Source organism: Panthera onca, chromosome D3 (genome assembly GCF_046562875.1).
Source record: "Panthera onca isolate mPanOnc1 chromosome D3, mPanOnc1 haplotype 2, whole genome shotgun sequence".
In the NCBI taxonomy this organism is placed as follows: domain Eukaryota; kingdom Metazoa; phylum Chordata; class Mammalia; order Carnivora; family Felidae; genus Panthera; species Panthera onca.
In genome coordinates, this window is record NC_138350.1 from 53,070,405 (window position 1) to 53,093,817 (window position 23,413).

Here is a 23,413-nt window from a genome sequence, read left to right on the forward strand (position 1 = left end):
GTATTAAGAAGCTCAGTTAGCATTTAAGTCTCTGAATCTTAACAGGATTTTTTTTTTCCCTATTAAAAAAAGACAACGCTGCAATCCTTCTCCACCCATTAGGATAGCTTTGCTGCTAGACATTATCACCTCTGCAGAAAACAGGTGCCAAACCCAGTAATCACAAGCCAAGATGTAGGTGACAAGAACGTCGGCTCGCTCTCGCCCCAGACCACATGGCAATGGCTCTGAAGAGATCTGTGCAGGCAGAGGTGGTGCCTATGCTCCCGCTCTCACTGAAATCTCACAATTCCCCAGTGGGACGTTTTCCCCAGTTGAGACAATGCAAACTTGTTATTTTGCCTCTGGGGAAATCTATGCTTGGAACAGCTGAAACCTTGGACCTCACTAGCTGGAATGAAAATAGCAACATTATAGCATCCAGATTAGGGTATTTGGACTCTCTCTGACTCGAGAGCACTAATTTTAATGAAGAGGCTTTTGGGCGACAGCAGTGAAGCCAGAATGTCTCTTCCACACTTAGAGATGGCAAGTTACCCATCGCCAAACTGAAGGCCATCTTTTCTTCCCTCTGCTTATGTCTCAGTAAAGACAGAACTGAAATTAGGACTGAATTTGTTAGTCATTATTTTGATGGCAGAAAGTGTATGTGTGGGAAAATTTTTCATCATTACTGGGCTGAGTTCAAAAGGCTGGAAAACATTTGAAATAATTCACTGGGTACCAGCACGATAAGTTTCCAAAGAAGTACTTGAGGTGAAGGGGTATTTTGCAACAACAACAGTTACTATGTACTGAGGTTTTATTTATTTATTTAAAAAAAATTTTTTTTAACGTTTATTTATTTTTGAGACAGAGAGAGACAGAGCATGAACGGGGGAGGGGCAGAGAGAGAGGGAGACACAGAATCCGAAGCAGGGTCCAGGCTCTGAGCCATCAGCCCAGAGCCCGATGAGGGGCTCGAACTCACGGACCGCGAGATCGTGACCTGAGCTGAAGTCGGATGCTCAACCGACTGAGCCACCCAGGCGCCCCTGTACTGAGGTTTTAATATAAAGTCCAGGGTACAAAGTACTAAATAAAGAGTAAGTGAAATAATCTGTGTTGGGAATTCTTTTTTTTTTTTTTTTTTTTTTAAATGGGAAACTTAATTTTAGTATGATTTTATGTTCTGAATCAGGGGTTGGCAAACTTTTTCTTATAGGGCCAGACAGTAGTAATTTTAGACTTGTATGCCATATGGTCTCTGTACAATTACTCAACTCCACTGTTATATTGTGGAAGCAGCCACAGACACCGAACATATATGTATATGGATGCAGTGGCTGTGTCCCAATAAAGCTTTATTTGCGAAACAGGTGCCTTACTCCGAGGCTGTGGTTGGTGAACTCCAATACTAGTCACTTGCAAAGCACGTTAGTGCCATTACTTCATGAAATTCTCATGAAACGTTTACGAGGAGGGTGGAATCACCCCCATTTTGCAGGTGATGACACCAGGACCGAAGGGGTCATGTGACCTTTCTGTGTTCATAGTCAATGCCTGGACTTGGGGTGTGAACTCAGGTCCAAATTCAGAGCCTGAGCTACACTACGCACTCCAACATGCTCTTTAGATCCACGACAGCTTGTTTAAAAGAAGATGTATGCCTGCAAATTGTTGGGTGGCGATTTTTCTTATTAAAAGGTAGAGGAATGAGCCCTCAGTTGGGATGCCCAACTGAAATAGGTCATCTTCTGACTGGAAAAGAACACGACAATAGAGATCGCTGATGAACAGCTAAAAGAAACAAGAAAGAAAATGCCGGTTACAGTTAAAAACAAACATGCAGTAAAGCAGGTAAAAAGAAACAGAACTCTCACCACAGGAACCAAAAACTGAAATGGATAAAGGAAACAGTGTGAAAGAGGCAGGTGACTGTTGTTTTAAAAATATCGAATGCCATTAGCTTTGGAGAGATTGGAGCCAATGTACACAGATAATGAGCAAGAGGCTACCTGTCCACATATTCTTTCATCTCCTTCACTATCTCACTTCCCATTTTCTTTTTTTTTTAATGTTTATTTATTTTTGAGAGAGAGGGTGTGTGTGTGCATTCAAATGGGAGAGGGGCAGAGAGAGAGGAAAAGAGAGGATCTAAAGCAGGCTCTGTGCTGACAGCAGAGATCCCAACGTGGGGCTCGAACTCATGAACCACAAGATCATGACTTGAGCTGACGCTGGACACTTAACTGAATTACCCAGGTGCCCCTCATCTTCCATTTACTACTACCTTAGTTAGATGCTCAAACAGACATAGATTTGAAAAAAATAGCTACTCCTGTCATTTCCTATACAGTATTACCACCTAAAGTTTGATTTCAAGTATTTTATTTATTTTTTAAAGTTTATTTATTTTTGAGATTGAGAGAGTGTGTCTCTCAGAGTGTGTCTGAGCAGGGGAGCGGCAGGGAGAGAGGGACAGAGAAAATCCCAAAGAGGCTCCATGCTAAAAGCATGGGGCTCGAACCCATGAATCATGACCTGAGCCAAAATCAAGAGTTGGGTGTTCAACTTCCTGAGCCACCCAGGTGCCCCCAATTTCAAGTATTTTATATTCTACTACCACTCCAATTTTGCACATCACTTTCTTAACCAGTTCAGAAGTTCCTTAACCCCATATTAGGACTCCTAGGTTCTCACTGGGGTGATACTTCTTGTATTCACACTTTTTTTTATCCAGTGAGGAGTCCACGGCTCATCACTATCTGTCACTCTAGGGCGTACTTCATCCACACTTTTTCTAATTTCTGTTACGCTCACCTAGTACAGCCCCAGCTCTGATTAAATGCAACGCTCTGTCTACTCTGTATCTGCATCCTGGAAGCCAAAGATGGCTGGAAGAAAACAGCTGGTGCTGAGTAGTCTCACTTGAAATTTATACCTTGACAAAACTCTGGGACCATCCTACTGTGTACTTCCCTGGCAAAAACTTACTTTCGGATCCCTGAGCTGTTATTTTCTTCCTGTCAAGGCTACCAAAGGCTTCCATTTTGCTGGATTTCACAGTGAGTTCCAAGTCCTCTAATCCAATCACTAAGTAACATTTGACACTGTTGCCCCTTCCCCTTTGAAACGCTTTTTGTCCTGTGGCTTCTGGAACATCCATCCACATGCTCCACCATCTGACTGTTACTCCTTGCATTCTCTCCTGGACCTCAATGCAGGGGTGTTCCAGGGCTCAGTCTTTGGTCTCTTCTCTTCTTCTCTTCTTTATCTAGTCTCTAGGTCAGAGTTTCCTAGCTTCGGCACTACTGCCATTTTGGGCCAGATCATCTTTGGTGTGGGGCTGTCCTGTGCATTGTAGGGTTTTTAGCAGCATCCCTGTCCTCTACCTGCTAGAAGTCAGTAGCACTCACCCTTCCTCAATCAAAATTGTACCCTGACATTGTCAAATGTCCCTGGGAGGAAGAAAAAATCAGCCCTGAGGTAGGTGAACTCAACCTGTCCTATGGCTTCAAATGCCATCGAGGAGCTTTTGAGCCACAAATGTATACCCCAAGCCCATTCCTTGCCCCAAGCTCCAAACCCTGTACATCTCACTGTCTCCTTGATCCCTTTATTTGGAGGTAGTATTTCTACTTGTACATATATTGTCTGCCAATATATATAATCTCAACTGACTATAATCTCAAGTGTTTGCATGTTTATTAACAGTGCCTAGACGTGCAGGAAGTGCTCAAAATATATTTGCTGTTTAAAGAATTAAACATTTAATATATATTAATTCATTTCATGCAGTTAATGATGGGGCAATCAGGCAGATAATTTCAAGCACATCAAGGCATCTTTTAAAAACACATTTAATTTTAGGGTGCCTGGGTGGCTCAGTCGGTTAAGCGTCCAACTCTTGATTTCAGCTCAGATCATGATCTCATGGTCCTGAGTTGAATCCCACTTCGGGCTCCACTCTGACAGTGTGGAGCCTGCTTGGAATTCTCTCTCTGCCCCAGCCTCCCCCCCACCCCCCAAGAAATAAATAAACCTTAAAAAACAAATCTTAAAGAAAAAGGACAATTTCAAGATAAAAGGAATGGCTTAGTTTTGATTTCTTAAAAGTTATCTCTATGCCTAACGCGGAGCTCAAACTAACAATCCTGAGATTAAGAGTCACACACTCTACCAACTAAGGCAGGCACCCTGGAATGGCTTATTTTTAATTCTTTTTTAATGTTTGTTTATTTATTTTAAAAAATTTTGATGTTTATTTATTTTTGAGAGAGAGAGAGAGAGAGAGAGAGAGAGAGAGAGAGAGAGAGAGCATGAGTAGGGGAGGAGCAGAGAGAGAGAGAGAGAGAGAGAGAGAGATGCACACACACAGAATCTGTAGCAGGCTCCAGGCTCCAAGCTGTCACCACAGAGCCCAATGCAGGGCTCGAACCCACGAACTGCAAGATCATGACCTGAACTGAAGTCGGATGCTTAACTGACTGAGCCACCCAGGTGCCCCAATGTTTATTTATTTTTGAGAGACAGAGAGAGACAGAGCATGAGCAGGGGATGCGCAGAGAGAGAGGCAGACAGAGAATCCCAAGCAGGCTCCATCCAGGCTCTGAGCTGTCAGCACAGAGCCCAATGCGGGGCTCGAACTCACAAGCAGTGAGATCATGACGTGAGCCGAAGTTGGACGCTCAACCCACTGAGCCACCCAGACGCCCCAGGAATGGCTTATTTTTAAATAAATTTGTGTATAGTACTAATCCTAGCCATTAAATTTTTGTTCAAGTTCTGCTACAGTCTTGAAAGTAATAACACTATAGAGTTCCCGTTCGTTTTCAACCCCTCTGTTCTACTCCATATTCTTATTATGCTTCATTTCTATTTGTTATTATAAGTATATATGACTGTTTATACAAACGTTTCTATTTCTTTATTTCAAATAATAATTGTGCCTTTTGACTCTCCAGATGTCAGTTAGCTACCAATTCTTAACTGTAAGTTATTTCTTGAGCTGTTTATCCTCTTGGTCTAATTTCTGCTGTACCTGAAGCGGAGAGTAGAGGGTGAAGTTTTGAAAGGAGGCCTGAATTCCGTTACCACTTAAAACACTGCTTTCTGGATAACATCTATAGTTATATAATATTTAACATTATACATTTAGTAGTATTTATTTATAACAGCTGTATTTATGAGTATGTTGTACTGCTGTTGCTTTTTTAAGTAATCTCTACACCCGACATGGGCTTTGAACTCACGACCCTGAGATCAAGAATTGCATGCTCTACTCACTGAGCCAGCCAGGCATCCCTGTTGTACTGTTTTTAATTATTTTTCCCCCTCTCCAAGCAAAGTAGTAACCAGGCACACAATTTCCTTACCCCCACTTGGCTCTCACATTAAGTACTGTGTACATGCATATGCACATTATGACCAGTTCTTAAAGACCATGACTTCCAACACTTTATTTTTGAGGGGTCCAAGTGGTATCCAGACATCTTTTCCATAAATCTCCTTGGTTTATTTATTTACTTGGGTGTTTATTCACTAAGCACACAGACTTTTGTGTATTTCTTTGTGCAAATTTCCTGAGGTTCCTTGATCAATTCTTCTTTGAATATAAGTGAACGATGTCTTAATGATTAATGGCAGATGGATGTGATAGCATCTCAAAACTTTGTAAGTAATAGGGGCGCCTGGGTGGCTCAGTCGGTTGAGCATCCGACTTCGGCCCAGGTCATGATCTCACGGTTCGTGAGTTCGAGCCCCGCGTCAGGCTCTGTGCTGACAGCTCGGAGCCTGGAGCCTGCTTCAGATCTGTGTCCCCCTCCCCTCTCTCCGCCCCACCCCTGCTTGTGCTCTGTCTCTGTCTTTCAAAAATGAATAAACATTAAAAAAAATTAAGAAAAAAAACTTTCTAAGTAATAGACTAGAAGTATTAAATATTCATGTATGGAGAGCACAGGAACTCAGCCCAAGTCCAGGCAGCTCTATGGATGCTGTAAGCTTGAATTCTGTACACTTACCCATTTGTCTGTGTCTCTGAGCCTTTTTGGGTTTTTTTAAGAAAAATTGTGATAAAATATATGTAACATAAAATTTATCATCTTAACCATTTTTAAGTGTACAGGTCAGTAGTGTTAAATAGATTCATACCGCTATGCTGAATTTTTAAATGGCATCTCTATTACATATGTTTGAATAAACAGAGTCAATCATGATATTCTGTAAAAAAAAAAAAAACCCATCAAACTGTATTGATTTCAGTGTTATTCTTTCAGTCATTGCTGACTTCATACAAATTCACACACAAAAAACAGCTGCTAGAGGCATTCAAAAAAATCTTTTACAAGAACAATATGCTGCAAAAGACTGAATGTTAAGCTTTAATACTTGACAAAATCTTTAAAAAGTCTTAACACATTTTTATGCTTGATTTCTCATGATTTATCAGCAAATGCATTGCTTTAAGAAAAGAGTTTAAAAGTATTAACTTTCCTTTCTAAATATTTTTTTTTCCAATTTAGGTAATTTTAGATATAAGTTTTAAGGAAAGGTTTAAATCTTATTGAGACAAGAATCAAATCGGATTTGAGTAACTCCTGACCAATGAATCTTGCTATGTTTAAAACTGAGCATGTTCTCATAAATCTTCGGTGTAAGTTCAAGACTCATAGACTGAGCTACTCAAGGACTTAAAAGTTATAAATATTTTTGAATACAAGCATAATTTAGCTAGTTAGGAATTTAACAGGACACAAAATCTACCCATTTTAATAATAAAACCAAAGAAAGTGGAGTAGCAGCTCTATTTTAGAATTGGAAGAATGACTTGGCTTAGCTGACCAAATGGGCAGGGCCACTGTTCCTGGGGGGAGGCTGTCTTAGACATTTCCCCCCTTTCCTGAGGAGTGTGGGTAGAGTGAGTCACCCACAAAGACACTGTTGCATTCTTGGACTAAGATACCCTGCAGTCTGTTTTTCACATAGAGTGGATTTCTAACAAACGGGCATCTTGCCCCCAAAATATTGAAATGTTTACCGAACATGACTTAGTTGGACTTCCTGCTGAATGAAGAGAGGTTAATGCTTTCAATGTGAACACTTTCTAGAATGCTGTAGCAAACGTGTGTGTTTTTGAAGAAAACACAAAGGATTTACAGGCAATAAGGTTGGGCCTTGGTGACAGGGATTCTCTGGTTAGTCCCTCTTCAACAGCAAGTCTAGTCAAAGGAGCTCGCTCATTATGCACCAGGGGACAGAACTGTCCCATTAAGAATGCAAAACAAATACAGCACAATAAACACAATTTAGCTTTTCTCTGATGACCAAACATCAACAAATACATACAGGGCAATATTCTATATATCAATTTTCCCTCTGTGTACTGATATAGATAGACTACAAATAATGGAATGAATAGAAGCTGATGTCAGGGCACAGTCCGGAAGATTCTCCCTTTTTCTTTAAGTAAGTGCTCAGTATTAGTGTTGTCATATGCCTTTTGCTTGCTCCCACAAGTGGAGCATCCAGCCTTACAGAAGAGCTGGCCAAACAACTGTTACATATTAGAGAATAAAGCCCAAATTAAAAAAAAAAATCTTTTGATCTGCCTCGACAGTTGTTCTAGCAAAAGATAATGTTAACACAGTAACCTGTTGGAGAGTTAGGTCATCTACAGCACATGCAGTTCTTAAAAAGACCAGTTTGGGCCACTGACACGAATCCATCAGATGGAACTCTCCTATGAAGCACAGGGGGAACTCACTGTGTACATAGTGACCTGAAAGTTAACTTATGTCAGGGAGGATAAATATTCGGTTCTTCTAGAACTACCTTCACGTTGAATGTTATTTCCTCCATGACGTACACGCGTTCAGGAAATGCTTTAGCCACCTCCTCCACACTGTTGAAATATTGCACTGGCTCCTTTATATCCCGGTCTTGTTCCAGCAGCTTGAATTGCCCTAAAATACACGATAAACGGAAGAGATGTGAGATGTTTACGCTGGACAGCTGTCACCGTGGCGACAGCATCCCCTTTCTTTACTCCCACTCTTCTTTGACGAAGGCTTCTGATCACTATCATGAGGGGAAAAAGTTACCATGGCAGAAGGTTTTCTTGAACTGGAATCTATATTGAAAAGTCAGCTTAAAAATGAGTACAAACACATATGTTTTCTCCTTTGCATCTTTTTGTTCACATCAAGAGTTTATTACCAGATGACCAAAATCAAACTGAATGGATGCTTATTTGTAATTTGATCTCAAAGTGAAAACTTACTCTGTTACAAACGATTGCTCATTTTGTTTTTGATAATAATCCCCTTGTCATTTAGTTGTAATTAACACCCACACATGCTATGTTCTAAAAGAAAGGCCGAACGCCCCAGGGCAACTAATTTGTTTAAAGTAGTATTTCAAATTTTTGCAAGTAGGACAAAATAATATAGCGGACCTTTGGCTCCCACAGAATTGATATCCTTGGTTTCAGCAATATGTGGGCGATGCTGAGGGCGCATGAGCCGCTGTAATTTGTGGTGTTTCTGCAGCACAAGTGTGAAGCCTGAGCAGGGCAAGGCTGGGCCAGGGGGTGAGTGGGCCTGGAGAGGAGCCAGTTCCATCTACAGCAACATGTGGCTTCCTTCTCTCTTTTTTACTGTTCCGCATAAAGTTCATGACAGTAGGATATACCATTGTGGTATCTGTACTTTGGGGGGATTGTGAAGAACTTTGAACATATTCCCCAAAATGTCAAGGATCTATTATTGTTCATATACTTTCAATATTTATGATACTTCTGCTTCATTCTAGGAGTTGTTTTCAGTTTAGAATAAACCAAGCCAAAGACATAGTGTTCTTAGCACTCATTTTCTGAATGCTGTTTACACTATAACACTTGAGAAACTTGAAAAGGAATTAAAAGCTATAATGAGGCAGATCTCTCAGCGTGTGTCTACAGGACACCAGGCAGAAACAGGGAAACTTTCATTCATACTCTCAAGACATTTTTTTTTTTTTTTTTTGGTAGCATCTACGGTGGAGGCATCACTCTAGATGCTAGACAGAAGTCAATGAAGAGACCAGATGAAAATCTCTGTGCTAAATCTTACACTGTGGCAGAAGACAATGATAAACACGAAAAATGACTAGGGTATGTAATAGGTCAGGAGGTGAGAAGCGTTATTAAAAATAGGGCTGGGTGAGGGGGACAGAGAGTGCAGGGTGGCCAGCGTAGGTATGGCTGAGAAGGTGACCTTTGACGTCACTGGGAGGTGTGTTCTCAGAATTCTAACCATAGCTTACTCAAAGACCTGTGGACAGATGGGTGGCTGCCCGCTTGGCATGCTGCCAGTGTGGCCGGAGCGGAGTGAATAACAGGTAAGAGGGACGAGAGAGAGAGTCAGAGAAAGAACAGGTGGCCAGATTGTGTACAGCTTTGAAGACTTGTAGCTCTTTATCTGAGTGGGATGGAGAGCCGCCGGGGGGTGTGCACGAAGAGGTGATCTATCCAATGTGCAGAAGGACCACTCTGGCTGCTGTTTTGAGAACACTGTAGAAGTGCAAGGTGTAGAGGCTGAGACAGCAGTTAGGAGGCTCCTGCAATAATCCAGGTGTGAGATGGCAGGGGGTTGGAAATGGCGGGAAAGTGTTACAAATTTGGCCTGAGCAGCTGAAGGAACCCGGGTTGGAGGAGTAGGGGAGTTCATTCTGGGATGTCTATCAGACATACAGAGATATCCCAGAAGTTCATAGATGATCATGTAAGTGTGGAGCTCAGAGGGAGGTCTGGCTGGAAACCCAGGAGGCATCAGCACACTGATCTTTAAAGCCATGGCACTTTGATGACGAAGAGCACAGGCTTAAGTATAGACAGAGAAGACATCTAAGGTTTGAGTCCCAGGAGAGTAAGAAGGACTGGCTGGGGGAGTAAGAGGCAGATCCAGAAGGGGTGCATTCTAGAAGCCACGACTTGAGCACTTCAAGAGCGAGAGCGATGTCACATGCCGCTCAGAGAGGACTCTGGAATGAGGGCTAGCAACGGTCGGCTTTCGCAACTTGTATTTAACTGGGGACTTTGACAGGAGCAGTGGAATAGTTGGGCGGAAGCCTGACTGAGGTGGATTTAAGAGAAGGGAGAAGTGCGAATAACAGGGATGGATGGCAGGTGATGTTTGGGGAGTTTTGCAATGAACGGGAGAAAAGACATGGGAGTGCTAGTTAAAGGGAGCACGTGGAATGGGATCAAGGGAGTGTTGCTTTTTTTTTTTCTTTGTATGATGGATGCTGATGGGAATGACCAACGGAGGGACAAGCAGATGAGGAAGGGATTACTGGAGCATGTCCCTGGGTATAGGAGTGGAGGGGCTGGGCCTCAGCAGGAGCTCACCTGTGAGAGCTCAGTGGGAGCTGGTAGCTCTTTTTTATTGCTTCCATATTTCCAGCAAAAGTCAGAAGGAAGGCATCAGCTGAGAATAAGATTGAGATTGAGAGAGGAGGTGTGGGAGGGCTCAGGAAGGAGGGGAAGACTGTAGTAAAGTCCACTGAGAGTGAATGACCCACCATGACTGTTGGACAGCCATAAGTTCCCACTCGAGGTTCATGGTCACGAACTAAAAGTGAAACCAAACAACAGGACAGTTGTACGTTTTTCTCCTGACAGTGTGCAAAAACAGGGGCTGGTCCAAAGTGGGCAGAGACTTGGGATTCAGCCGGGACTGTAAAACTGCCAAGTGAGTATGAAACACAAAAGAGGGGCACAGGAGCCAAGATGTATGCAAGGGAGTGAACATAATATCAGTCCGTGGAACTTGAGCTGGACCCAACATCTTGGGAGGGAGGAACGAGGGTGGAAAGTAGTGGAATCAATGGCTAGTGGGTTCTGATGGAGTCGATTTCCAAATCCTGGATGGAGTGAGCTCAAGGGCCAGGCAGAGGAGTAGTCAGAGTGGAAGGCATGCAATTTGAGAAAATGGAAGCATGCAGCTGTTGGTGATGACACAGTCTAGAGGGCAACCATGGGAGGTTAACGGTTGAGGTGGTGAGAAGCTAGAGAAACTGAGAGGCCAGGGGTATTAGCAGGATCGTATATGTATGCACTGAAATCCCAAGAATGAAGACAGAAGTAATGCTGGAGAGAATGGCAGTGAGCCAGGAGTGAAAATTACGGACAAATGAGGGAGGGATTTTGGGCATGGTCGATAACTGTAACACTGTTGGGGTAGTGGATGAGACAGTCTGAGGACGAGAGATTAAAGCTGAGAGTTTCTAGGGAGGGGGAATTAGAATGGTCAAGGGAGCCCCAAAGAACACAGAAAACACTCACATCCTCTCAACTTTGGGGCAAAAAATAGAGCTGCCACCCGAGAGGACTTCAGGGAAGTGGTGTTTTCAGGGCATACCCAGGTTAGGGTTTAACAAGATACAAGTAATTTCAAAGAAAACTTTAAAGATGTAGGGATTTTGCTGGTGATGGATCTTGAAGGGGGAGTTTTCAGGAGTTAAGGGGTGGGTGATGTTGACAATGTAGAGAATGCACTTAGTTATAATGTAACAGCTCATATACCTTTTAGAAATATGTAGGGGTAGGGGCACCTGGGTGACTCAGTCCGTTAAGCCTCTGACTTTGGCTCAAGTCATGATCTTGCGGTTTTTGAGTTCAAGCCCCACATTGGGCTCTGTGCTGACAGCATGGAGCCTGGAGCCTGCTTTAGATTCTGTCTCCCTCTCTTGCTCTACTCCTCCTCCATCATGCTCTCTCTCCTTCTCTCTCTCTCAAGAATAAACATTAAAAAAATTGAAAAAAAATAAATATGTAAGGATATGAATAAATATTTGAAAATATAGTCAAAATATGTTAGATTATACACTGAAGTATGTTCGATTATATATTATACATATGTTAGATTACATTCATAAAAACAACAGAATTTTAAAAATTATAGGAATATCAATACCACTTATTTAAACAAATTCTGCCTCCACAATAAAGCAACCTTTTTGTTTGTCTCAATTCTATGTAGTCTTTGAAAAAAAAATTTTTTTTTAAGACAGAATCTTAAGCAGACTCCATGCCCAACTTGGAGCCCAACTCAAGGTGGGATCTCACAATTATGAGATCATGACCTGAGCCCAAATAAAGAGCCAGACGCTTAATCGACCGAGCCACCCAGGCGACCCTCCTTGTACAAATTCTTAATGATTAAGAAGTATCTCCAATATAATCTCTGTTCCTTCCTATATTTTCTGACATTTCCCGACACGATACATTTATAATGTTTGCACAGCATTTCATAGTGGATTTAACTATTTTTCTGTTCTTAGTCTGAGTTAGGCTAGGACTGACTTAAGTGCAAACTCTGCCACTTACAAGTTTCAGAGAGTACTAACAAATTACTAATCCGTCTGTGCTTTGTTTCCTCACCCATAAAGTGTGGACACTGCAAAGGGCTGTAGCGAGGATTAACGGAGATGATTTTAAGCACTCAGCACAAGTAACCAGTTAGCAGCTCTCAGGTCCCTTTCCTGTTCTCAAGATGCACAGAGCTTTTCTTTTCTCTTTTTGGCTCACTTTTGTGGTATGAATTTTCTAGAGCAGGATTATTAAATCAAAGAGTATCACACAATTCTTTGTGCTTAAAATACCTGGCTATCTAGCCTTCCAAAATCCCTAAACCAATTTATATCTCTATGAGTAGCCAATTTAGATTTCTTCCATGGACATCCCAGTTGGACCACAATCTTGCCAACCTTGAGTATTCTTTTTTGTGTGTGTGTGTATGTATATATACACATATATATATATATATATATACACACACACATATATATACACATATATATATACGTATATATACACGTGTATATACGTATATATATACATATATATACGTATATATACACGTATATATACACGTGTATGTATACGTGTATATATACGTATATATATATTTTTAAGTTTATTTGTTTTTGAGAGAGAGAGAAAGAGAGAGAGCGCACATGTGGGGGCGGGGGCGCAGAGAGAGAGAGCGGGAGAGAAAGAATCCCAAGCAGGCTCTCGCTGCTACCACAGAGCTGGATGCGGGGTTCGAACCCACAAACCGCAAGATCATGACCTTGCCAGATGCTCAACCAACAGAGCTACCCAGGCACTCCGCAGTGAGTATTCTTTAAGTTAGATAAGTCAGTAGGCATCAAAAAGCATCTCTTGCCTGTAATGTGCCATTTCTTTGGAGATCACTGAAGTATTTGAATTTTTCTTGTGCCAATGGCTGCATAAATGTATAAAAAACATATTTGATGGAGTCTAAATTTCTTTTAACTTCTAAAGACATATATCTAAGGGTCTATTGGATATTTATATTTGCAAGTCTAATAGCACGAAATTCAACATGTCTAAACTCAGGAAAGCACAGTGAGATGTTTACCATTCTTTTTTGGCATTAAGCCTTTACCATTATTTTTACTTTTATTATTATTACTTTTATTTTCATTACATCTTTAAAATGCTGAGTATGTTTTACACTGTGGCACACCTCAGTTCATAGCAGCCACACTGTAAGCACCCCATGTGGCTAGTAGTGGCTGTACCCGATGGTGCAGGTCCAGAACATCTCTGCATTCCTTTAAAACTCCGATTTCAGTGGCGCCTGGGTGGCACCGTCAGTTAAGTGTCTGACCTAATTTCCACTCAGGTCATGACCTCAGGGGTTGTGAGATCAAGCCGAGACGGGCTCCACACTGAGCTTCCATGGAACCTGCTTAAGATTCTCTCTCTCCCTTCCCCTCTGCCTCCCCCCGCCCCCCCAAAACAGAACAAAACTGTGATTGCAGATACTGTTCAAGTCCTTTATCCGGTGACAGAGTACTCTCAGAGGAAAAAAAAAAGTAATTCCTGGCAAGATAGGAGGTTTCCACTCATGAAATGAAAGCATTAGAACTTAAAAAAAATTTGTTTTTTTACTTATATTTTAGAGAAAGAGAGTGCATGCACATGTGGTAGGGGCAGAGGGAGGGGGAGACAGAGAATCCCAAGCAGGCTCTGAACTGTCAGCCGTGAGATCATGACCTGAGCCAAAATCAAGAGTCAGATGCTCAACTAACTGAACCACCCAGGCACCCTGAGCCTTAGAACTCTTACATTTGGTTTTCCTTGCCCTGTTGTCATGATTGCTGATATTCTGTTTCATGTAACAGAGCCTGGGATTCCAGATATAACTACCTCTATCCCTTTAACACCATTTGCTTCTCTCCCAATTTGGGGGCTTGTCCTTCAAGCAATTCTTTAGTTATTTTTCTATTGTGTTTGTGATCTTACATTATTTTAGCAGCCTCAGACATATTGTGGCTTATGGTCCAAATGAATAATCATAATTGGTATGGCCGTTGCATCAATATCAAGCTGAGTAAATTCTCAATTTGTAGTCTCACCTGTGTTTGTCACCTCTGTTGAACAGAAAGACCTCAGAATCACATGCACATACGTGGGGGCACTTACAAGAAACTATTCTGAGACCAATTAACATACACAGATGAAAGAAAAAATAAAAATAAAGGAGCAGCTAACTATGACCAAATGTTGGGGCACCTGGGTGACTCAGTCAGTTAAGTGTCCGACTTCAGCTCAGGTCATGATCTCACATCTCGTGAGCTCAAGCCCCACACTGGGCTTTGTGCTGACAGCTCAGAGCCTGGAGCCTGCTTCAGATTCTGTGTCTCCCTCTCTCTCTGTTCCTCCCCCCCCTCAAGCTCTGTCATTCTCTCTTCCAAAAAATAAATACACGTTATTGTATTTATTTTTAAAAATTAAAAATATCACCAAGTGTTTTAACATTTGAACATACTGTACATCAGAAAAATAGACTCTTTTCCTCCATTCTTTAATGTTTGTTGGTCATCCAACAATTAACTTCCCTTTCCTTCTTTCCATATAGTTCCTTCAGGTTATCTTGAAAGATTTTAGTTTATATGTTTCTTTTTTTTTAAGTTTTATTTATGTAAGTAATCTTGAACCCAATGTAGAACTTGAACCCATGGCTCCTCCAACTGAGCCAGCCAGGCATCCCAAGCTTATGTTTCTTTGTATACATATATTATTATTTTAAACATTTTCCTGTCATACGTTTAATGATCTAAAACCGTATTTTTTAGTTTACATTTCTTACACCCTACAAATGCCTTCAAAATCTAAATATACCAAATGTCTTAATGTAAAGTTTTAAACAATGGGTCACAGTATATAAGTGACTTCTTACTGGGGGGGGGGGGGCGGTTACCAAACTTGTTCTGTAAAGATTTTAGTTCCCATGCGCTAAATGGTCTCAGTTGCCACTACTCCCGTCTGGCGATGTATCCCGAAAGGAGCCATATACAATACATAAACTGGAGCAGCTGCGTTCCGACCAAATTAAATTTACAAAAACAGGCAGCAGGTCCGATTTGGACTTCAGGCCACACAGTTTGCTGACCTCTGTCCGGCTGGAAAGAGTAGAAAGTATGGATCAGGGTAGTGGCAAGAAGACGGGATATTAGAATGACAGCGACCAGTCCTCATATCCCAACACGCGTAAACAGTTACACTGAGGTCTCTCGTCAGATGCCTTGTGAGGGGCACATCCCACGCTGACCCTTGTTTATCTCAGGATGGCAGTTCTTCCTTTCAATAGGAGTCTAACACGAAGAAGGGTAAGCTGCAGAGGGGGATTTATTAGAAGAATCCAAAGGACCGGCGAACATGAGTGGCTACATTCTCTCACTGTATTTTAGAAGACCAATTTGCTACGGATTTTTACTTAGCTTCTATTCTTTTACAAAAGAATATGACGCTCGCAGATGAGTCAACTTTAAAGTACTCTGGGAAAGATGCTGAGCTCTTGGCATTACTATATTCCCTGTGACTGCTGTGGCTTGTCAGAGTCAAAGCCTGGAGACAATCGAAAGAGTGAAGAGCCCGTTCCCTGCCAAAATGTGAAATCGATTTACATAGCACATATTCCCACAACCCCCACACGAAGGAACTAATTTTTTAACAGACCGTTTCATGAATAACAGAGTCTTTGTGCCACCAAATAAAAACATTTGGAGATTGTCGAAACATCTGTTCTGAGATGTTACTGTCAAACTTGGGTCTTGGAGAGGAAGGAATACTGCGTTGTTTTTCAACAGCTTTGGTGATTTCAAAACGTCTCCATTGTGAGAAGCATTCTGGCTCAGAGCGCTGAAACTCGCAGGAACAAATTTAACACCAGTGACATGCACGTCAATTATAGCTTAAATAAATTTACGATAATATTGAAAACGCAAAGACTGGGACTAACTGCACTGCCTTCACGATACACTTCTAAAACTATACTGCAGAATTAATATGTTGAGAACTGTCATCGAGAAAATATCTATTTCTGTGGGTGTGTCCTTCAAGATGATCACCGTGATTGATCTCAAAGGATGAGATGTGAAGCACAGCTAAGAGGCCAGAGGTCCTCCTGGAGGCATCTAAGTTTCAGGCACCTGTAGGATGCTAGAAGCTATACTACGACACATTCTCCTTTGCCTGTAGGGAAAAGGTCAGTTGTCGCAAATGAAAATGGAAACACACAAAGAAGAGAAAGCAATAATGCTGAGATGCACAGAGATAACGGGGAGTCAGAGGTGGTCAAATTCAGGTCTGTCATGTTTGTTACTGGCAGGGAAGTTATGATCAATGATCAGAGAGAAAGAAGTTCTATGCCATTGGTGAAGACAGGGCTCCCTGTGATTCGTGCTTCTCGGGTCTCCATAATTGCTGACAACGAGCATGCCCTGTGGTAAATCTTCTTTTACAGCTAAGGTTTTACTGTTCACCACCCCTTCGGCACAGGGGTCAACTTTATGTGTGTAAATAGAAAGAAATGGAATGAGAGCTGAGGCCTCTCTAGTATCCATCTGTGGGACCATAAGTCAAGAGAACACTTCCCTCATTCTGGGAGCAGAAAAAGTTGCATAAACTGGTGCAAAATGATAAAACAGAAAACAAAAGCAACAAAATTGGCATCAGAACATCAAAGCAACCTTAGAATAGATAAAATGAGCAGAAACGGCTACGAAGACGGAAACCTGGAAGGTTGAAATGCCATGACTGTATCGATGTGATTCAGTGTGGCATCCCTAGCACCGAACCCACATGGTATATAGTAGGTGCTTATTAAACAGTGAATGAATGAATGAATGAATGAATATATTCTTCTCACTTCTCTTACCTCTTTCAGAGACAGGCCAGCAACATTAACTGCTTTCAATAGGTCTATTGTGCTAATGAAACACAATCTAAATGGTTCAAATACCTGAACTTTAAAACCAATGGGCCGGGGCGCCTGGGTGGCTCAGTCGGTTAAGCAGCCGACTTCAGCTCAGGTCATGATCTCACCGTCCGTGGGTTCGAACCCCGCGTCAGGCTCTGTGCTGACAGCTCAGAGCCTGGAGCCTGTTTCAGATTCTGTGTCTCCCTCTCTCTGACCCTCCCCCGTTCATGCTCTCTCTCTGTCTCAAAAATAAATAAACATTAAAAATTAAAAAAAAAAACAACAAAAAAAAAACAACAAAAAAACCCACCAATGGGCCATTTCCAAATATGAAGGAATGAACAATCCTCCAGTGATAGAAATAATAAACCAGTTGCCATTTTTCAGGAAGCAAATAAACCTGGTCAGGAATCTGCACTTATACTCAAGATTTAACTGTACAAATACTCTTGTATTTTTATCTGTACATATGCATGCAGGCTGGAGTTTCCATAGGACTGAAATGTAAAAAGTAGGACTGCCAGGTAAATGATATGCAATATATTATTTTGAACTGCACCAACCAATATAATGCCCTTTAAAAACTTTATGTAAATGTTTACTTCCACTAACAGTGTATGAAAAGTCATTTACTTAAACCCTTCACCAAAACTGTTAGCGTTCGAGAATAATTTAGCTTCCCGTTTCTTGAGTAAGGTGAAGAGTTTTCAAGTTACTTAATATATGTAATTGTCAAAAAATGCACATAGCACCAGAGGGTAGAGACATAGGGTGAAAAGTAAGTCTCCTTCCCAATCTATTTCTCAGATCTCTTTGCAGAAGCTGGGCTATTATTCTCTTGTACATCCATCATCCAGAGACAGTATTTGACACAATCTATCTATACACACAATGTCACTTTTTTCAAAACATATGGTAGCATTCCGTACAGTTACTTCATCATTCCACAAAAATCTGTCTCATTCTAAGAGCTGCACAATATTCTACCACGTGCGAATGCCATAACTAATTGAACCAGTCCCCTATTGACGGATATTCAGATTTATTTCAATCTTTTGCAGCCAATGATACTGAAGTTAATATCCTTGTGCCAAAGTCATATTGCATGCTTAATGCAAGTACATTGGTGAGAAAATAACTAAGTGTCAAATAGCTGTGCCAAAAGGTAAGTGCATTTTTATTTCTGATAGATACTGCAGAACTAACCTTCATAGAGACTGTGCTCACTTACAGTTCTAACCAATAACGTGGTTCCTCATACCTTTCCTAAGACTTTATTGCCAAATTTTTCGTCATTGCCAATTTGGTAGATGAAAAATAGTACCTTCTTGGGATTTTAATTCCATTTTTCTTATTATAAAGGTGGATCTCATTTTTATGATAATTAAGTTGTTTATATTTCATATTCTGTGAACTTTCTGTTCTCTCTCGTATTATCAATTTTTGAAATTTCCATTAATCTTGAGCATAATTAATAAAACAAAAACACAAACTTGAAATACAACACAGCATTTTCCTGTTCTAAAATCCAATTCCTACATTGCTTCTAGTTAGTTCCTAAAATTATCATGTTTTTGGAGGGTGGGAGTAGAAATAGAATTGGGGGAAAAGGAATATCAACCCAAAGGCTCAAAACATAAAACCACAGAGACTAGCGATTAAAGCCAAAGAACAGAAAGAAATCATTAGCCAAAATATAATGAGTTTCACCATAAATTATCTGTAGGTGTTTCTATTTACTTCTCTACCTAAGATTATACAACACAAAGTAGTCAGACCATTAGTTTCAATTCTGAAACTGTCCTTGAACTTAACTAGACCTGGATTCAAAACTGAAATCATTCTATTTCACACCAGACAAATGGTCTCCCTATTGTTTTGAAAACAGGAAAACTGCATTTTTCATTGTATCTAACTGGCCAGTTGCTTCTTCAGAATTCACAGAAATTTTCTGGGGCACCACTACTGTAAACATGATGGAACCTATAAAGGTCTTAGATTTGAACATGGCTGCTGACCAGTTAATGTGGAAATCTTGGGAGTCATTTTTAGCTTTTTTCTATTATCATTTTTCTCCTAGGTCTTGCTCTTTCGTCCCTTGCAATCCCTCTCCCCTCAGCATTCACTGCTACTCTTCTGGCTTTGATCCTCATCGCTGCATACTAGTATTATAGCTTCAGGTGTTAAGGCTATCTTCATTTCTGCCCTTGTAGTATCCCTTTGCTCATCTTAAAACAGCCTGAATGGATTTCATCTCATTCAAGAACCTCAGTGTTCATTGCACACTTGTAGAATAAATAAATGTGTAATCGCCCTTTAATTTCTAGCCCCACTCAGGCTCCTCTGCCTTAGCTTTCAAGTCCCTCCATAATCTCGCTCCACTCTGCTTCTGCAAGCGTTTCCCCCACCACCTGGGCAATCAATATCATTCCCTCCCTCTCTGCCTTTTTTCATGCTTTTTTCTCAGTCTGGGCAAAACTATGGATCCTTTTGGTGCCATTCTAAGTTCTGTGCACGACCACCTTCCTCCCTTATTCTACTTCTTCTCCTGCCCTCTCAGCTCTCCTGGAGGAACCCCTCCATCATCCTGGCTCCAAGGACCACCTGAAGGCTAACGACACACCAACCTTCCCTCCAGCCAGACCTAGCCTGAATTCCACATCATGCTACATCCTACTTGGTGTGCATCTTCAACGGCTCTGCCACAAAGACCTCAAAATTGACAGAATGCAAAACTGAACGCATCCTTTTAACTTCTTAAATTAAAAAAAAATGTTTGTTTATTTTTGGGAGAGAGAGAGTCAGAGAGCAAGCGGGGGAGAGGCAGAGAGAGAGAGGGAGACACCGAGTCCGAAGCAGGCTCCAGGCTCTGAGCTGTCCGCACAGAGCCCGACGCGGGGCTCGAGCTCATGAGCCGCAAGATCATAACCTAAGCAGAAGTTGGTTGCTTGACTGACTGAGCCACCCGGGCGCCCCTCATCTTTTCACTTCTTGAACCAGGCAGCCACCCAAGTGAGAATCCTGGGTGGTCATCCTTGACTCCTCCCTTTCCCTAATCTCTCACATCTAACTGTTGTCAGTTCAACTCCATTCCCCTTCCCGTGTCAATCGGTTCCTCTCCATTTCCACTACTACCGTAAGTTCCCAACTGCACCATCTCCCACTTTGGCCAATTTTCTAGTTGATTGCTTTGCTCCCTGACTTCCATTCTAGGAAACCATTCCTTACACTACTGATTCCAATTAAAATCCAATCATATTTTAAGTGAGGATCATTTGCAGAGGATATTATTTGCAATGGGACTATTGCTAAGGGTGCGTGGGTGGGCTGCAGGGGAAGCACAGTGATAACCTGGGAACGGTGTCAGAGAAGTACCACCATAGGTGTGTAGGGACAAGGGAAGGGCCTAGATACTGGAAGGAGAAAGTGATGTAAACAAGGTCACCTTGAGAAGGGGAGACACAGGTGCTTCCTGGTGACTCAAGGGAGAAAGCCAGAGAATGAAAGACCTGGACCTCACTTTCTTCCTGCCCATCTCTTGCTGGGGCTATCTAGCCACTGGCTGAACTTATCTGGAAATCAAAGAGCAGGAAAGTCTGGTGATTCAACCCTACAGGTCATCCTCTGGGGTGGCAGAGAATGGATTGGGATGTTTGCCCCTCCGTCCTCTGACTTTGGTGGCTCTCTATCTACTCTAAGTTTCACTTCTTTTTTTTTTTTTTTTTTTTTTTTTTTTTTTTTTAAATTTTTTTTTTCAACGTTTTTTATTTTATTTTTGGGACAGAGAGAGACAGAGCATGAACGGGGGAGGGGCAGAGAGAGAGGGAGACACAGAATCGGAAACAGGCTCCAGGCTCCGAGCCATCAGCCCAGAGCCTGATGCGGGGCTCGAACTCACGGACCGCGAGATCGTGACCTGGCTGAAGTCGGACGCTTAACCGACTGCGCCACCCAGGCGCCCCTAAGTTTCACTTCTTAATGAATACACAGGCCCTCCAAGATCCGGCCCTCGCTTTCCTCTCAACATGCTAAAACCCAACGAGATCCACCCATAGGGAACTATGCCTCTTTCTCATACTGAACTCCTCATATGGAATGCCTCTCCTCTTTTCCCTGGTTTTGGCTTCTCTATTTATCCAGAATCAATTCACCCACCACCTACTCTCTAAAAAAAATCTTATCCCAGGTATATAATTGACCACACTCTTTAGTGATCTTATTATCTGCTCAGAGATCTTTATCCAAGCATGTATGATATTTTATATTGTCCTTATTTACTTACATGTTTATGTTTGTACACTAAACTCTCTAAAGAAAGCAGGGGAGGTGTCAATCACCATTTTATTCCCAGTGCCCAATACTGTGCAGGACACATAGTAGGTACTTAATAAATGATGGCTGAATGAGGGAATGAATTGAAGCATTAGTTCAAACCCAGTCATCCATGAAGTTTTCCCTGACAACCTCAGTCCATGCTGATCTTCATCTGTCTTTATTACCAGAGTTTAACGTTTAATTATTCCCCACCTATTTCACCTTTTTTTTGTATTGTTTTCTTAGTTGACCACAGGTGCCCCAGAGCAGAAATCGTGTCTTCTGCTTCTCTGACAGCACAGTTTGAGTTCACCCTACAAACATAACAAATGCTTGCTTTGAAGAGTAGGTGTTTAGAAGCAGGAAAAAAAAATTATATTTTTTGGAGTCTGAAGATCAAGTACTTACATGACCAGGAAAGTCTTGTAAACTGGTAAAATTGATAAAAAGGTGGAGACGGTAATCTGATAGCTCTAGCACCTGCTGATTTCCAGAGGCAGGAAATCTGGATTTTTATGTAAACATGTCCAATTTTTAATGGTTTTTAATGGTTGGCTCAAATAAAAATCTCCTCTAATGCAGACACTACTCTCTATTTTTGAGAGGAGGGTATGGCTATTGTGTTGAACAAGGGCTTATAACATCACTGGTCTAGATGATGCTGTATGTAAGTATGTGAATATTGGTCAGGAAATGTTCAAGAAATTTAGGTGGGAAGTCTAGGCTCTTGGAATGCTTCATTTCTCGCTGAAATGATGACCTTTACTGAGAGGCCTCTCTACAGCTTTCCGTGTAAGAGTTATGAGCAAGCTCGTGTAGGTTGACAGCTTTCGTGTAAGTTGACAGCTTTCTGTCATGACATATCCTGAGTTCCAACTCCTGCCCTGACAAATACACTCAATCTGAAAACGTAATAAAGGATGGTAGGTCCTGTCTGCCTCTGAATGCCAGGACACGTTAAATGCCAGCACTGGTAAGGATGAGAAGACAGTCACATACCAAATGACCAGCTTCTTAAGAAAGAGACTCAACAGGATATGGAAAGACAAAACAGAAAAGAAAGAGGAGTCTGAGCCTCTGGACCTGAGCCATCTCAGGATCTCAGGACACCTCTTCCCAGCCAGTCTCTCTCTCTCTTCTCACTAGTGTGCTCGCCCACACCCACAACAACGCCCACACACAATCTCACTCAACAATCCATGGGGCGGGGGTGGGGATTACTGGAGACTTGACCTATGAGGAAACTGAAGCTGGCAGAGATTAAGAACTGTGCCTTGGTCACAGCAAGTCAATAGCAAATCAAGGATGGGAACTCATATGTTCTTGCCCTAAGCACACCTTTATTTTGCTGCTTCCCCAAACTAGCAATACCTCCCTCTTTAGGATGAGCTCAAAGGGTAAGAGGCTGGCTATGCTTTGTGTGTTACTGAAAAAATATCCTGAAGTTAGCAGGATCATTTACTAATTCTATATGCAGCTTTGCTGCATATAGATCTTGGCAATTGGTTGAATAATGACCTTGGCAATTGGTTGAATAATGACCTTGGCAATTGGGTGAATAACAAAACAGGTCTTCTAAGTGTAACTTAGGGTGACCAAAGCATGGAAACAATGTCACTGATCATTTACCCTGTTCTGTGGAATCAGAACCCAGCCACTCTTTTTAATCTCTGGCATTGTACTCATCACCAGGATGAACAGTTGCATCTATTAAGGATCAGACGCCTATGGTAAAAAAAAATAAAAATCAAAGTTCAGGCATCTGAGTAGTTCAGGCTCAGGCCACGATCTCACGATTCGGGAGTTCAAGCTCTGCGTTGGGATCCATGCTTACAGTGCGGAGCCTG

At 41.7% G+C, this 23,413-nt stretch overlaps 1 protein-coding gene across 3 annotated transcripts in view; it reads right to left on the minus strand.

Moving 5' to 3' along the window:
• Window positions 1–23,413, minus strand: part of GAREM1 (GRB2 associated regulator of MAPK1 subtype 1) — a 201,783-nt gene that overhangs the window by 33,741 nt on the left and 144,629 nt on the right. For all 3 annotated transcript variants that reach the window (XM_078435356.2, XM_078435355.2, XM_078435357.2), the window contains one exon: window positions 7,813–7,943. In XM_078435356.2, coding sequence (XP_078291482.1) covers window positions 7,813–7,943 — 131 coding nt within the window. The remainder of the gene's footprint in view (window positions 1–7,812; window positions 7,944–23,413) is intronic.